We start from the raw sequence: 12,518 nt of genomic DNA, 5'->3' as shown, positions 1-12,518 counted from the left end.
ATCTTTCGGGAGAATTTTTTTCGCTGATGTGGACGCTCTATGGAGCCACAAAAGGTCCCTTTTATTAGTAAGGATTCATAGTAAGTCGTACATTTTTTATTTTTTTTGTATAAAAGGGTACTGTTTGATCCAAAAACGGTGTTTATGCTGGTGGTGTTTGTTGGAATCAATCAAATAAAGAATCTAAAAATAAAAGATTAGATTCTTGAGGTTTAGGAGAAATCTTGAAAGAATCAAATGAGAAATGAACATCAAAAAGAGTTTATTGATCATAGATTGTATTACAAGAATGATTTCTAGTGTAAAGTAAATCTAAAATGATATAAACTCTTTGTAAGATGTGTTCTAGGTCTAAAATGGAAGAAGAGAAGAAGATCCTTTCTCATAAGGAGGTAGTTCCTTATTTATAGAAAGATGAAGCATAGGGCTTCCTAGCAATATGGGTTAATTCAATGTCTAATGGACCTTGAGAAGGATGTAGATCCATCCCCAACAGTAAGTCCCCCCAAGTTCGTTGAGAGAGATGAAATCGATCTCTGCGAAGTTTACGAATAGGGTTTATTAGACAATGACCTAGACATACTCATGCCTATGACGGTTTAGGCGAGTTTATTTCGAACTTGTGCCTAGTAAAAAGCAAGTTTGCTTTAAACTCGTGCTTAGCGAAAGACGAGTTTACTTGACTCATGCTAAGACAGAGGCGAGTTTACTGAGAACTCGTGTCTAGTAGAAGGAGAGCTTCTGTAAACTCATGCCTAGCCAAAGATGAGTTTTTGTAAACTCGTGTCTAACAATAAGCGAGTCGACCGCAAACTCGTGCCTAATAAAAAGCAAGTTCAATTTAAACTTGTGCCTAAAGTACACGTTTACCGAACTATTGCTGACCCGAAGTCTCGCGTTGAGATCGTGTGTGCCGAGCAAGTTGTTGGCTTGTGTGTTCGTCAGGCTATGATGACGTGAGAAAGCGCCGGCTTGTGCTGTTTCCGATAAGCTCGTGGTTGAGAGCCATCTTTCGAAGCATGAGGACATATGGTGGTGGCAATTGCTTGTTGGCTCTGTTTTTCTCTTTGGCTCTGGTTCACAAAAGCATGATCATGATTAGGTCAATATAAACCACAAGACATAATCAATAAGCAAGCTGTGGAACTTGTTATCACTTAATGCTAGTGAGTTGTGCATAATAATATAATACTCCCTCCGTTCTTTAAAGTTATATATTCTAGATTTTTCACACGTTTTAATAAAACACATTAAATTTACATATATTTTTGTGTTTATCTTTTTTCTATAATTTTAAGCCAATAAAAATTCAATTAGTGCAATTAAGTTTTTTGAAGTTTGCAATTTGTTAATAAAACATACATTGAAAATATAAAAAATGGATCTTTTTGAAACAAAACTTTTCTCTAGAATATGTAACTTTAAGAAACAGAGGGAGTAATTGTCAACTTATTAATATCATAGACTACCAACAGTAAAGCAATAACATGAAGTTATCTCACAAAAATTATATAAGAGTGAGCAGCTTAGAGTTGTTTAATAATTTAAACCACAACTATAATATCTATCGTGACACATGTGTGATTAAAAAGAAAAGTATGTGATGATAAAATAACTTATCTTTGCCGTGAAGAGGTGGTTGGTTGTACGTGAGGTAAGACGACGAGAATCTCAATCCCATCCTCTCCATTTTGTTTGTGTAAGAACAATAGAGATGTGTTCTCTTCTGCTATGTATGGTCTTCACGAAGGTGTGACGAGTTCTCATCCATTCCCATGAAACCAAAATCCATCTTGAAGAGAATCACAAGCTGAGTTCTCGTGACTGCCAAGACCAAATGTTGAGAAAGAGAAGAATTGTTTCGAAATTATCTCGGCAGTGATCCATTGCGGGAACTACCGATGAGTTATAGTGAAGGAGATAACACCATGTCTCTTCGATATAATCATGAGGAGCTTGTGCTGGTGTTGGCCAGCCTGTCGGGAGAGCTCTCTTGACGCAGAAGCAAGAGCTTGATGACAGTCTGATGACATTTCCTCGTCGATCTCGAAACCGCTCGTGGCGAGACTAAGCCGAGAAAAATATGACGAGATGAAGAGGAGCCTTTGGAATAGATGCTCATGAGCTCGAACTTACAACAAGGACTTGCGAGAGAAGCGACTATGACGAGTTGCGAGCAAGTTCATGAGCGTCATGAGCTTGAACTTCCATCGGTTCTCTCGTGAGTCTGAAGAAGCTCGATGTTGAAGCCACCACCGGTACAAGAATAGCACCAGAACTGTAATGTTCCTGGTTGGTGATAACATTTTCACTGGTGCTATTGTCGTGGTCTGGCCTTGAACATAGAAACATAAGAGACTTTGTGTTCATCGTCTTGGAGCAATGGCCGAGGGAGTCAGGAAGAGGTTCGGAGAAACGGTTACTGGCGAGACCAAGAACGCAGCGACCTTGAACGCAAAGACCAGAGCTGTGATGTTCTTGATCGGTGATAACATCTCCGGTGGTGCTATTGGAGAAACAGACGTCGCGGTGAAGACACAAGATCGATGAAATTCCAAGACTCTAGCTTGACTTCGACAAACTCAGTCCATCTTAGGCATCTGGGAAAATCGTGTTTCATGGACTAGAAGAAGCTCGAGCAGTCCTGAGAGCTTCACCGGCGGCGACTACAGCGATTGTGGACCGGAGACGCATAAAGTCATCGACTTTTTGATCTCCCTCCCGGAGAAACACCGGAGCAAGCCCACGTCTTTCTCTCCGTGAACCACGCCTTCGCCTTCGCCGCGATTCTGGATTTGCTGTCGCGTTCTTTGGATGGATCCGGACGTCTAAGAATCCTAGGCTCACGAGAGCGAGAATCAAACCAGTTTCATCTCTCGAGACAGTTCCGACATCGTCTTCTTCTTCAGACGTCGTCGTCTCCTGTCTCCCTAGCCCTATTCTTTCAGAGTTCCCGTCGCCCCTCAAGATCGTCGAAGACGGGAAGCCTTCGTGATGTTCGGAGACGGCAAGCCCAGAGTATTGGGCTCGTTGGTGGGCCTTTAGTGACATCAACCGTCGGGCTTCATGAAAAGCTTCCTTCTTTACCGAGATATTTGTGGTCAGCTCGATCTAAGGTTGAAGAAGCTTTGAACTTTGACTTAACCAAAGCCGTGTTGCTTTTTTTTTTTTTTATAAACCAATTTGAGGTGAGCATCATAGATCTACAATTCCCAAAGTTTGATATGATGTGAAGATAGTTCTCCTTAGCTCCCTCCTTCTAGCGCCAACTGTTTAATCCAAAAACGGTGTTTATGCTGGTGGTGTTTGTTGGAATCAATCAAATAAAGAATCTAAAAATAAAAGATTAGATTCTTGAGGTTTAGGGGAAATCTTGAGAGAATCAAATGAGAAATGAACATCAAAAAGAGTTTATTGATCAAAGATTGTATTACAGGAATGATTTCTAGTGTAAGGTAAATCTAAAATGATAGAAACTCTTTGTAAAATGTGTTCTAGGTCTAAAAGGGAAGAAGAGAAGAAGATTCTTTCTCATAAAGAGGTACCTTCTTATTTATAGAAAGATGAAGCCTAGGGCTTCCTACCAATATGGACTAGTTCAATGTCTAATGGGCCTTGTAGATCCATCCCCAACAGGTACATAGACTAAAATGAATCGTGTGTAAAAGATCAACGATTTATATTGGGTACCGTTGGTAAAATGTAAAGTGCAGGTAATCTAACAAAACGGACGGTCGATATAAATTACTTGCTAGAGAAATAAATATATCAATAAAGTGAATAAACATGAAAAATGGGTTTGTATCAAATTGTGAATGAAAAACTAACATATTACCAAACATCTTCGCATGGTGCACTCCGCATTACTAGGCCGCTTGTATTTTTTATAATTATCACATACATAATATTTTATTTATTATTAGATATATATATATATATAATTAAATTAGTTAGGAGCTGACACATATCTAAAAATTTATTGAAATTTTTATCTTTCCATTGTTTTAATTTGATAATATGTTGAAGTAGTAATCATGTTCTTATGATTAGATTCAGAACTTAAGATAGTTACATAAATAGTCCAACCTTAATTCATTTAATTTAAATCATTTACTACTTAATGACTTAAAACATTAATTTCAGTAAATAATGACATTACGAACTACTTAAAACTTGTACCAGTTCTTAATGACTTGCAAAGGAAGAAAACGACTACCTTAAGCTAATGTCATTGGTTTAAGTAAACAATGGAAAGATACTCCGACCCAAAATACAACAATTACAGTCTTTCAGAGAATATCCAACCTTAATTTATTTAATTTAAATCATTTACTACTTACCAAGATCCTAATTAAACTAAACAAATAAAATACATAATACAAACTCATTTAGAAAGTGAACTTACTTTATTAGCTTGCTTTGCTACAACAAAGTCTCATTTCAAATAGAACCGAAGAAGAACAACAACAATAGCATAAAAATAAGGTCTTTTACAAATGATTCAAAGCTTCAGACCACTCTCTTAAGCTTCAGCTTCAGCTTCATCCTCTCAATTGCACTACGCAGCGTCTCTTCATCTTTACAGAACGCAAACCTAACCAAGTTCTTCCCTTCTTCCGGATTCAAATAAAACACACTCGTCGGGATCGCAACGACCCCAACTTCTTTGATAAGATACTCACAGAACGCCACATCATCCCCAAACCCAAACGGCGTGTGATCAACCACCACAAAGTAAGTCCCACTCGACGGGAACACTTCAAACCCAACCTCCTTCAAACCCTTAACCAAAATCTCCTTCTTCTCGCTGTAGTCTCTCTTCAGCTCCGTGTAGTAAGACTCCGGCGCCTCGAGAGCCGCAACAGCCGCTGCTTGCATTGGCGTCGAGGTAGCGAACGTGAGGTAAGAGTGCGCTTGACGTATCCCCCAAGTCAGATGAGGCGGCGCGACGGCCCAGCCGATCTTCCACCCCGTTAAAGAGAAGGTCTTCCCAAGAGAGTTCATCGTCACGGTCCTCTCGTACATACCGGGGAGAGAAGCAATGCAGATGTGATCCATCTCAAAGTCGAGCTTATCATACACTTCATCAGAGAACACAATGACATCGTTCTCGATACATAGAGATGCGATGGCTTCAAGCTCTTCTCTAGTGAACATCTTCCCCGTCGGGTTGTGAGGAGTGTTCATGAGAATAGCTCTCGTCTCGCTCGTCACCGCAGCTTTCAGCTCATCCAAAGGGATATCAAATCCAGGCGGGCGCAAAGTGATGCATTTCACTTTAGCGCCCGCCATGGAGAGCGTGGCCTCGTAGGAATCGTAGAAAGGCGCAAAGAGGATGACTTCGTCGCCAGGGTTGATTAGACCCAGCATAGCCGCAGCTATGGCTTCCGTGCAGCCGCATGTGACTGTGACTTCTCTCTCAGGGTCAATAACAAGACCTGTGTCTTGATGAAACCGCGAAGCTACAGCGGAGTTGAGCTCGGGAGCGCCGAAGGCACGGGCGTACTGGTTTTTACCGTCTTTGATGGCTTGGATGGCGGCTTCTTTGATGAAATCAGGGCCGTCGAAGTTGGGGAAGCCTTGGCCTAGGTTGATAGCTCCGTGTTTGTTGCCCAATATGCTCATTTGAGTGAAGATTGTAGTCTTGAACTTCTCTAAGCGTTGCGCCACCTAAGGAAACAAGGTCACAGTCTTTAGTTTGCAGCTAAGTAATATCTCAATACAAAGGCCAAAACTTGCAAAAGTAAAAACCTTAGAAGAGGTTTAACTAAGAACCATTTCAAAAGTAAGACTCATAAAACAAAGTCAAAGACCTGACAAAAAGCTTAAAGATGAAAACTTTGGTTGATTGATGATATGGGTATTATTAGTGTAAGCTGTATAAAGGCAGCATCGTGGGACCGTTACCGCATGAACAAAGTGGAAATCCAAATCGGACAAAGTAAAGAGACCAAAATATCATAAAAAGACAGCAGAACGGCAGTTAACTAGTAGTATGTTGCAAAAGCGTACACGAATTGAAACAAATCACATCTCTGTAAATTCCAAAACACGAGAATCAAAAAGTTTGTCCTTTTTAATTGTTTGATTGTTTACTCAGCAAGAAGAGATCAATTAAGGAAAAAAAAAAGACAAAAGATCAAATAGACAGAACAGCAGCTTCCAGTGTTGCAAAAGCAGATACTAATTTCAAACAATCAAAATCTCTGTAAATTCCAAAACACTAATCAAAAAGTTTGTATTTTTAAGCGTTTGATTATATACCCAACAAGAAGAAAAGAGATCAATTAAGAAACAGAGACTCCACGAAAATTGGAGAGTGAGAAAGGATTCACCTGGACGGGTCTCTGAGTCTGCTGAGTCGACTCGTTCTGGATCGGAGTTGTGGACATTGTAGCTCTGGTTTGAGAGCGGATCGAGGTGGGTGGTATCGGGGAGGTTCGTGGGGAATAAGAAGAGAAAGGGATAAGAGAGGATCTGATGAAGCTTAGTTGTCTGAGCATCACATTCACACTATGTTGTTGTGTGTCCAGGTTCATTGACTTTTCATTACCCGAAACTGCGTTTATCTTGCTTTAGGGTTTATTAATTCTTATTCGCCTCCAGCTTTAGGAATTTTCCAAACCCGCCCAAGTGTTCACGTTGGTGGGCTTTTAGTTACTACACGACTCCTGCTTCGTGGGCCTAGCCGCCTTGTTTATGGCATGTTATATTATTGCCAACGCCACCAAAGCTGGCTTCGACTCCACTTACTCTTTATGGCTTTGATGTTGGCCTTTTTGTGTCGCCAAGTTTGACAAAGCTGTATAGCTTTTTCAAGTTGAATAGCTTCGCGAATTGATTAATGTTTGATTTTTGTATATACTTTTCTCTGTATTTAATTAAAAGAAGCTAGAATTTGCTAATGTTTTACAGTTTAGTAACTATCTCTAGTGGTAACACACATGATGATGTGATGTTTGAAACCATTAAGTTCCCACTTGTCCTAAGCCCAAAAGAAAATAGTACCACTGAAGAGGAAGAGTGACTTACTCTGACGAGTCCAACGCAGAAGAAGAGAAATCAAATACTGTTATAAAAGAATTGAAATTTTATTGTATCGCGGGAATTTAAATAAGAGCGAAATTTTATATCCGCAGAAAAAGGGATAATTCTGATATGAGATAATATGTTAGAGAGAATACTTATAAAAGGAGAGAAAAGATGTTTTTGGTGTGTTTACAATTAAGCGTTTTCACTCGTATATATAAGCATAAATTTACTGTGCAAATAGTGACAGCAGGCCCCACATCTTTTATATTTTCAACATAATCGGCTCATCCTTTTTGACTTTCATAACACTCCCCCTTGGGGACCGGTGTCACTATCTGCTTTCGCTTAACGTCTTTGTTGCCTCGTTAAAAACCTTTCTCGTAAAACCCAATGGAAAAAACCATAGTAAGGTAAAAAGAGTACAACCACGTAAGCTCCCCCTCGAATAAGCAGTCATAGATCCTTCTGATGACGCATTCCAATGTTATGGATGTGTTTTCTGAATAACGAGGTAGGTAGTGATTTTGTGAAGAGGTCGACTGCATTGTCGCATGATCTAACATATCTTACTTCGATCTCTTTATTCTTCTCGAGCTCTTGAGTGTATGAGAAGAACTTCGGAGGTATATGTTTGGTTCTATCGCTTTTGATATATCCTTCCTTCGTTTGAGCAACATGTTTGGTTCTATCGCTTTTGATATATCCTTCCTTCGTTTGAGCAACATGTTTGGTTCTATCGCTTTTGATATATCCTTCCTTCGTTTGAGCAACATGTTTGGTTCTATCGCTTTTGATATATCCTTCCTTCGTTTGAGCAACATGTTTGGTTCTATCGCTTTTGATATATCCTTCCTTCGTTTGAGCAACATGTTTGGTTCTATCGCTTTTGATATATCCTTCCTTCGTTTGAGCAACATGTTTGGTTCTATCGCTTTTGATATATCCTTCCTTCGTTTGAGCAACATGTTTGGTTCTATCGCTTTTGATATATCCTTCCTTCGTTTGAGCAACATGTTTGGTTCTATCGCTTTTGATATATCCTTCCTTCGTTTGAGCAACATGTTTGGTTCTATCGCTTTTGATATATCCTTCCTTCGTTTGGGCAACACATGCCGCGTTATCTTCATATAGAATAGTTGGCTCCGTATTTTCGCCAATCCCACTTCTTGAACAGATGTGTCGGCTTATTGATCTTAGCCATACACATTCTCTACTTGCTTCATGGAGTGCAATGATCTCGTTTGGTATATGTAGACTGGTGTACAAATATACCCTTTTGAGAATGCTCAATTTGTAATCCTAGACAATATTTTGTCTGCCCGAGATCTTTCATCTTAAATTCTCCTTTCAGATAGTTTGATGCCTTTTGGATTTCGTTTTGAGTTCCAATAATATTAAGATCATCAACGTACACCGCGATTAAGATTTTTATAATATGGTTATTGTGATTTTTTTAAATTATTTTGATAGTTTAAAATTAAACAAATTTGATAGAAGATACATCATTTTTTTATCAGATCTTTATTATTCAAAATCATTAATTGTCATATATACTTTAGCCATATTAGGCAATTCCGTAATCTTTATTTAAGGAAATAATTAATGACATTAATAATGAATTTATGGTTAGTTTAATAAAAAACTTATTATATAATTAGATAGACCAACATATTTCTCTGATTATTCTAAGAATCATTCTAGTGATGACTGATGCAAGACTTTGCAAGGGTCTAAGATCAAATCAATGTAGTATAAAAGATTGTCGAACCAGTTCTAAGTGATTCTAAAGCAAAGAAAATGCAAGACCATGCTTAATCTGAGTGCTATCAATTGGTGAGATGATTTTTGAACTAGAATACTACTAAAATGCAATAAAGGACAAAACTTTCTTTCTTATGAGATAAGAGGACTCATGGGGCTAGGCATTTGATCTTGGGTGATGTAGATCCAATCTAAGGGTGGCAAGGTATCAATCAAACACTTTCCTTATGCCTAGACACTAAGCTAAACAAGCTCTATCTCTAGATGAATGTTCTTTTGGTAAAGCAACTCAAGCATCTAATCTCTTAGGTTGAATGTTACTAAAACAAACATAGAGAACAAGTCTAATAGCAATCTTAACTCCTTTAGCAACTAATCTCTTAGGTAAAGCAAGCTAAAAGCATTGAAGAGTTGGTTCAGGCATTTCATCATACACCTTGTGGGCATGAAATGTCTAAAGATCTATTTTAGTATGATCGTGGCATTGAGAACCCTCAACAAGCAAGGAAACAAGTAAATCTAACACTAAACACCCTAGATCTTCTCTAATCACCCTTAATCACCCTAGCCCATGAATCCAAGATTAGTCTACTCACTAATAGACATGAATAACCCCAAAACCATGGATGATTCAAGGTTAAACATGATTAGAGAGCAAGATAATCAAGCAAAGATAAGAACTTATGATCAAGATTAGATCTTTCAACTCAAAGTTCTTTGTGATTAGATAGAAAATAAGATATCTCCTACTTTTGGATTACATGAGTATTTATATGTCTTTGGTAAACCTAATGGTTTCCATTAAAAAGTCTAAAAAACCCCTTTAAAAATATTAAAATTCGACTAAGGCAAAGACGCGACTCGGGTAGAAATCACGCGCTACAACCCGAGTTGGTTACCCCGCGTTGGACGTCGAGCAGATCCAACTTCACGCGCGCGGGTATGGCTCCCCGCGTCTCCCACCCCGAGTCGAGACATCGCGACTTCCTCCTCTTCGTGCGCGCGGGGTCACGATCCCGCGGCCCTTCAACCCGCGTCGTCGAGCTTCATCTCCTCTGTCGTGGTCAGCCACGAGTTCTCCATCTTCCTCGTCGTAGTCGAGAGCTTCAGTCGTCGTCGCATCAACAAGTCGCCACTACGCCCAGAGTCGCCGCCATGACCTCAGCTCGATCCATGACCGCATATCCTGAAGCTCCGGAGTCGTCGCTTCTCGCCGTCGCAGCCATCGTTTCTCGTCACGGAGAAGTGATCGACAACAATGGAGATGTTCCATCAATTTGCGAGCTTGATCCCTGGAGTTTCTTCTTTTTTTTACTTTGACCCCTGGACTTTCAAATTTGCAGAAACATCCTCCCGAATCAGCCCAATACTTTTAATGTTACAATCTGGCCCTCCGTGTATTCACAGGATGGTCCTCGGTTTTTAATTTCTTTCACTCTGGCCCCAAAGTCATAAAATTTACAAACTGACCCTTGATTTCGCCTCTAACTTCTCAATTGTGCAATCCAAACCCTGTTAAATGCAAATGGACAAATGTATGCAATATATACACCTAAATACAGTCTAGAATGATCATAATAATCTAAATTATGAATCTAAATCTCATCAAAATCACTAGATATCACCAACTTTTTTGAGACAATAGTGTCACCTTGTTTATTAGACCAGGTAAAAGAGTTACCAATGAAAGGCAGATCTGAGTTCTGTAGCTGATGTACACTGTAGAAATTCTCACATACCCAGAGGCGAAGAGAAAAGATCTGCGGAAGAGTGCTCCGTGGAGAATAGCGTTTGATTGAAATCTCCAAGCACTGTCCATGGACGTTGATTAACCTGAGAAGAGGCCGCTAGGAACCTGAGATCAGACCAAAGCTGCTTCTGAACCCTTTTGTCATTTGACCCATACACCATTGTTACTGCAAATTCTGATTTAACAAGGGGCAGCTTGACTATACATGTAATAGATTGGAGAGACTTGTGACATACTGAAACAATTACTGATGGGTGCCAAAGAACCCAAATTTTTCCTAAATCCGAGAACTCGTAATTACATTCATAGCGCCAACCAGGGAAGACTCTGCTGATGATTGAAGAGGCTTTATCCGGGTTGACGTGGGTCTCAACGAGACCACCAAAAAGAGGCTGATTTTTCTTCAGTCATTTCCTAACTCCGCGACGTTTTATTTTATCATTTATTCCTCTTATATTCCAGCAAAAAGTATCCATAAAGAGGTGAAAAAGTTAGAGATTTAGAGGGCCTCTAGCCCTGGCTTTTCCGTTGGATCGCTTTCTTATCTGCCTAGTCATAACTTGAATGAACCTGTCCACTTCTTCCGGTGAATGATAGTCTTCATTAGATAAACTTTCTGAACCCGAGGCAGAAGCTGTATCAGATCCTTTAGCTGAAATTCCTGAAGAGATAAACCCTGCACTGTCAAGGTCAACAACAACAAGATCATTCTGCCTAGATGGACCAGCAAGGCTGTTGTGCAATTGTTTCTGGGTAGCGTGATCCTTCTGAATTGTAACAGCAGGTGACACTCCAACAGCAGAAGAAGATACACCAGTTGCAACATTTGTTTCAACATCAGTAGCAAGATTTAGGGACTTTGCAGGGGTTTGAGTACGAACCACATCATGAGATTCTTTCCTGCTAGTCAGACTTTTGTTTGCAGAGGATTTCCTGATGTTACCATCAGCCTGGTGCTTCACAAATTTTCTTGGAGCTCGGTTTCTTTCCTTCTGGCTCGAGTTTCTTGGAGCTCGGTTTGACAAATTTTCGCCAATGATTAGCCGCAAGTTTTGCTTGATCGGAGATGGGAGCAGGTTCACCGTGGGGAGAAGCTGCTTGTTGTGTGTTCACTCACTATCCCGTCATTTTCTACTGGTACACATTGCTTAGTAGCTGGGGTCGGAGATGGTGGAGGTACAAATTCCCCTTCCTCGACGGTGGCTGTGACGGCACCGACGGATTTTGGTTGGGAAAGTTCATCAGGTCTGTCGACGTTGGTGATTGTGACAACACTGTTTTCCTCAGGCAAGGTCATGATTTCAGGGTTAGGGATTTCACTTTCTCTGTCGGTGTTGGTGGCTGAGACGGCACCATTCTGTTCAGATAGAGTCACGATTTCCCCTTCCTCTATGGTGGCTGTGACGGCACCTTCAATTTCTGAGCTAGGGATTTCATTGACTCTGTCGGCTGTGGTGGCTGTGACGGCACCATTCAGGTCTGTAAGGGCATCTTCAGGCTTCGACGATGCAGGAGGAGCACCTTCAGAGCTTGGGAAGTCCGGATCTACTGAAATTGCAACACCATTTTTCGCAGTTTCAGTTTCAGAGGAAACAGAGGAAGTGGAACCGGAGGGGCTACCACTGGCGGTCTTGTCTTTGTGCTTTTTCTTCTTAGTCATCGGATGCGGAGGAGACCGACGCCTTGCGAGGCGGCGGTGAGTGGTGAACGATAAGGACCTCAGTTTGTCGGGGAGGGAGGAGAGCACCGTTACACTTTTTCTGGTCTTTATCGTTTTACGAAGTTAAGATGGCTAGCTATTTATTTGCTAACAAACATAATATTGTTAAGCTCAAGAGTCTCCTCAAATTTGTAGCAACCTTGTATAGTTCCATTACAAACATGATAGCTTTCTTTCTTATAGCTAACTCAAACGTCAAAGTTTTATAGTTTATTTAGTGAAATTAATTTGTTACACTGTAAATTTACTATTTTT

At 40.2% G+C, this 12,518-nt stretch overlaps 2 protein-coding genes across 2 annotated transcripts in view; one reads left to right on the top strand and one right to left on the bottom strand.

Annotated features, from left to right (window-relative positions):
- Positions 1-2,550, top strand: part of LOC106297839 — a 10,441-nt gene extending 7,891 nt beyond the window's left edge. Inside the window, exon 5 of the mRNA XM_013733996.1 lies at positions 2,347-2,550. Within this exon, the coding sequence (XP_013589450.1) occupies positions 2,347-2,550 (204 nt within the window). The remainder of the gene's footprint in view (positions 1-2,346) is intronic.
- A 1,834-nt stretch (positions 2,551-4,384) lies between these two features.
- Positions 4,385-6,587, bottom strand: LOC106300688 (probable N-succinyldiaminopimelate aminotransferase DapC). Its single transcript, XM_013736889.1, has 2 exons — positions 6,336-6,587; positions 4,385-5,670 (listed from the first exon to the last, which is right to left on the bottom strand). Exons 1-2 carry the CDS (start codon positions 6,537-6,539, stop codon positions 4,510-4,512), a joined length of 1,365 nt encoding a protein of 454 aa, XP_013592343.1. The 5' UTR covers positions 6,540-6,587; the 3' UTR covers positions 4,385-4,509.
- Positions 6,588-12,518: the final 5,931 nt, after the last annotated feature.

The sequence above is a fragment of the Brassica oleracea genome, chromosome C6 (assembly GCF_000695525.1).
Source record: "Brassica oleracea var. oleracea cultivar TO1000 chromosome C6, BOL, whole genome shotgun sequence".
Classification (NCBI taxonomy): Eukaryota; Viridiplantae; Streptophyta; class Magnoliopsida; order Brassicales; family Brassicaceae; genus Brassica; species Brassica oleracea.
This window is presented reverse-complemented; position numbering and strand designations above follow the sequence as displayed.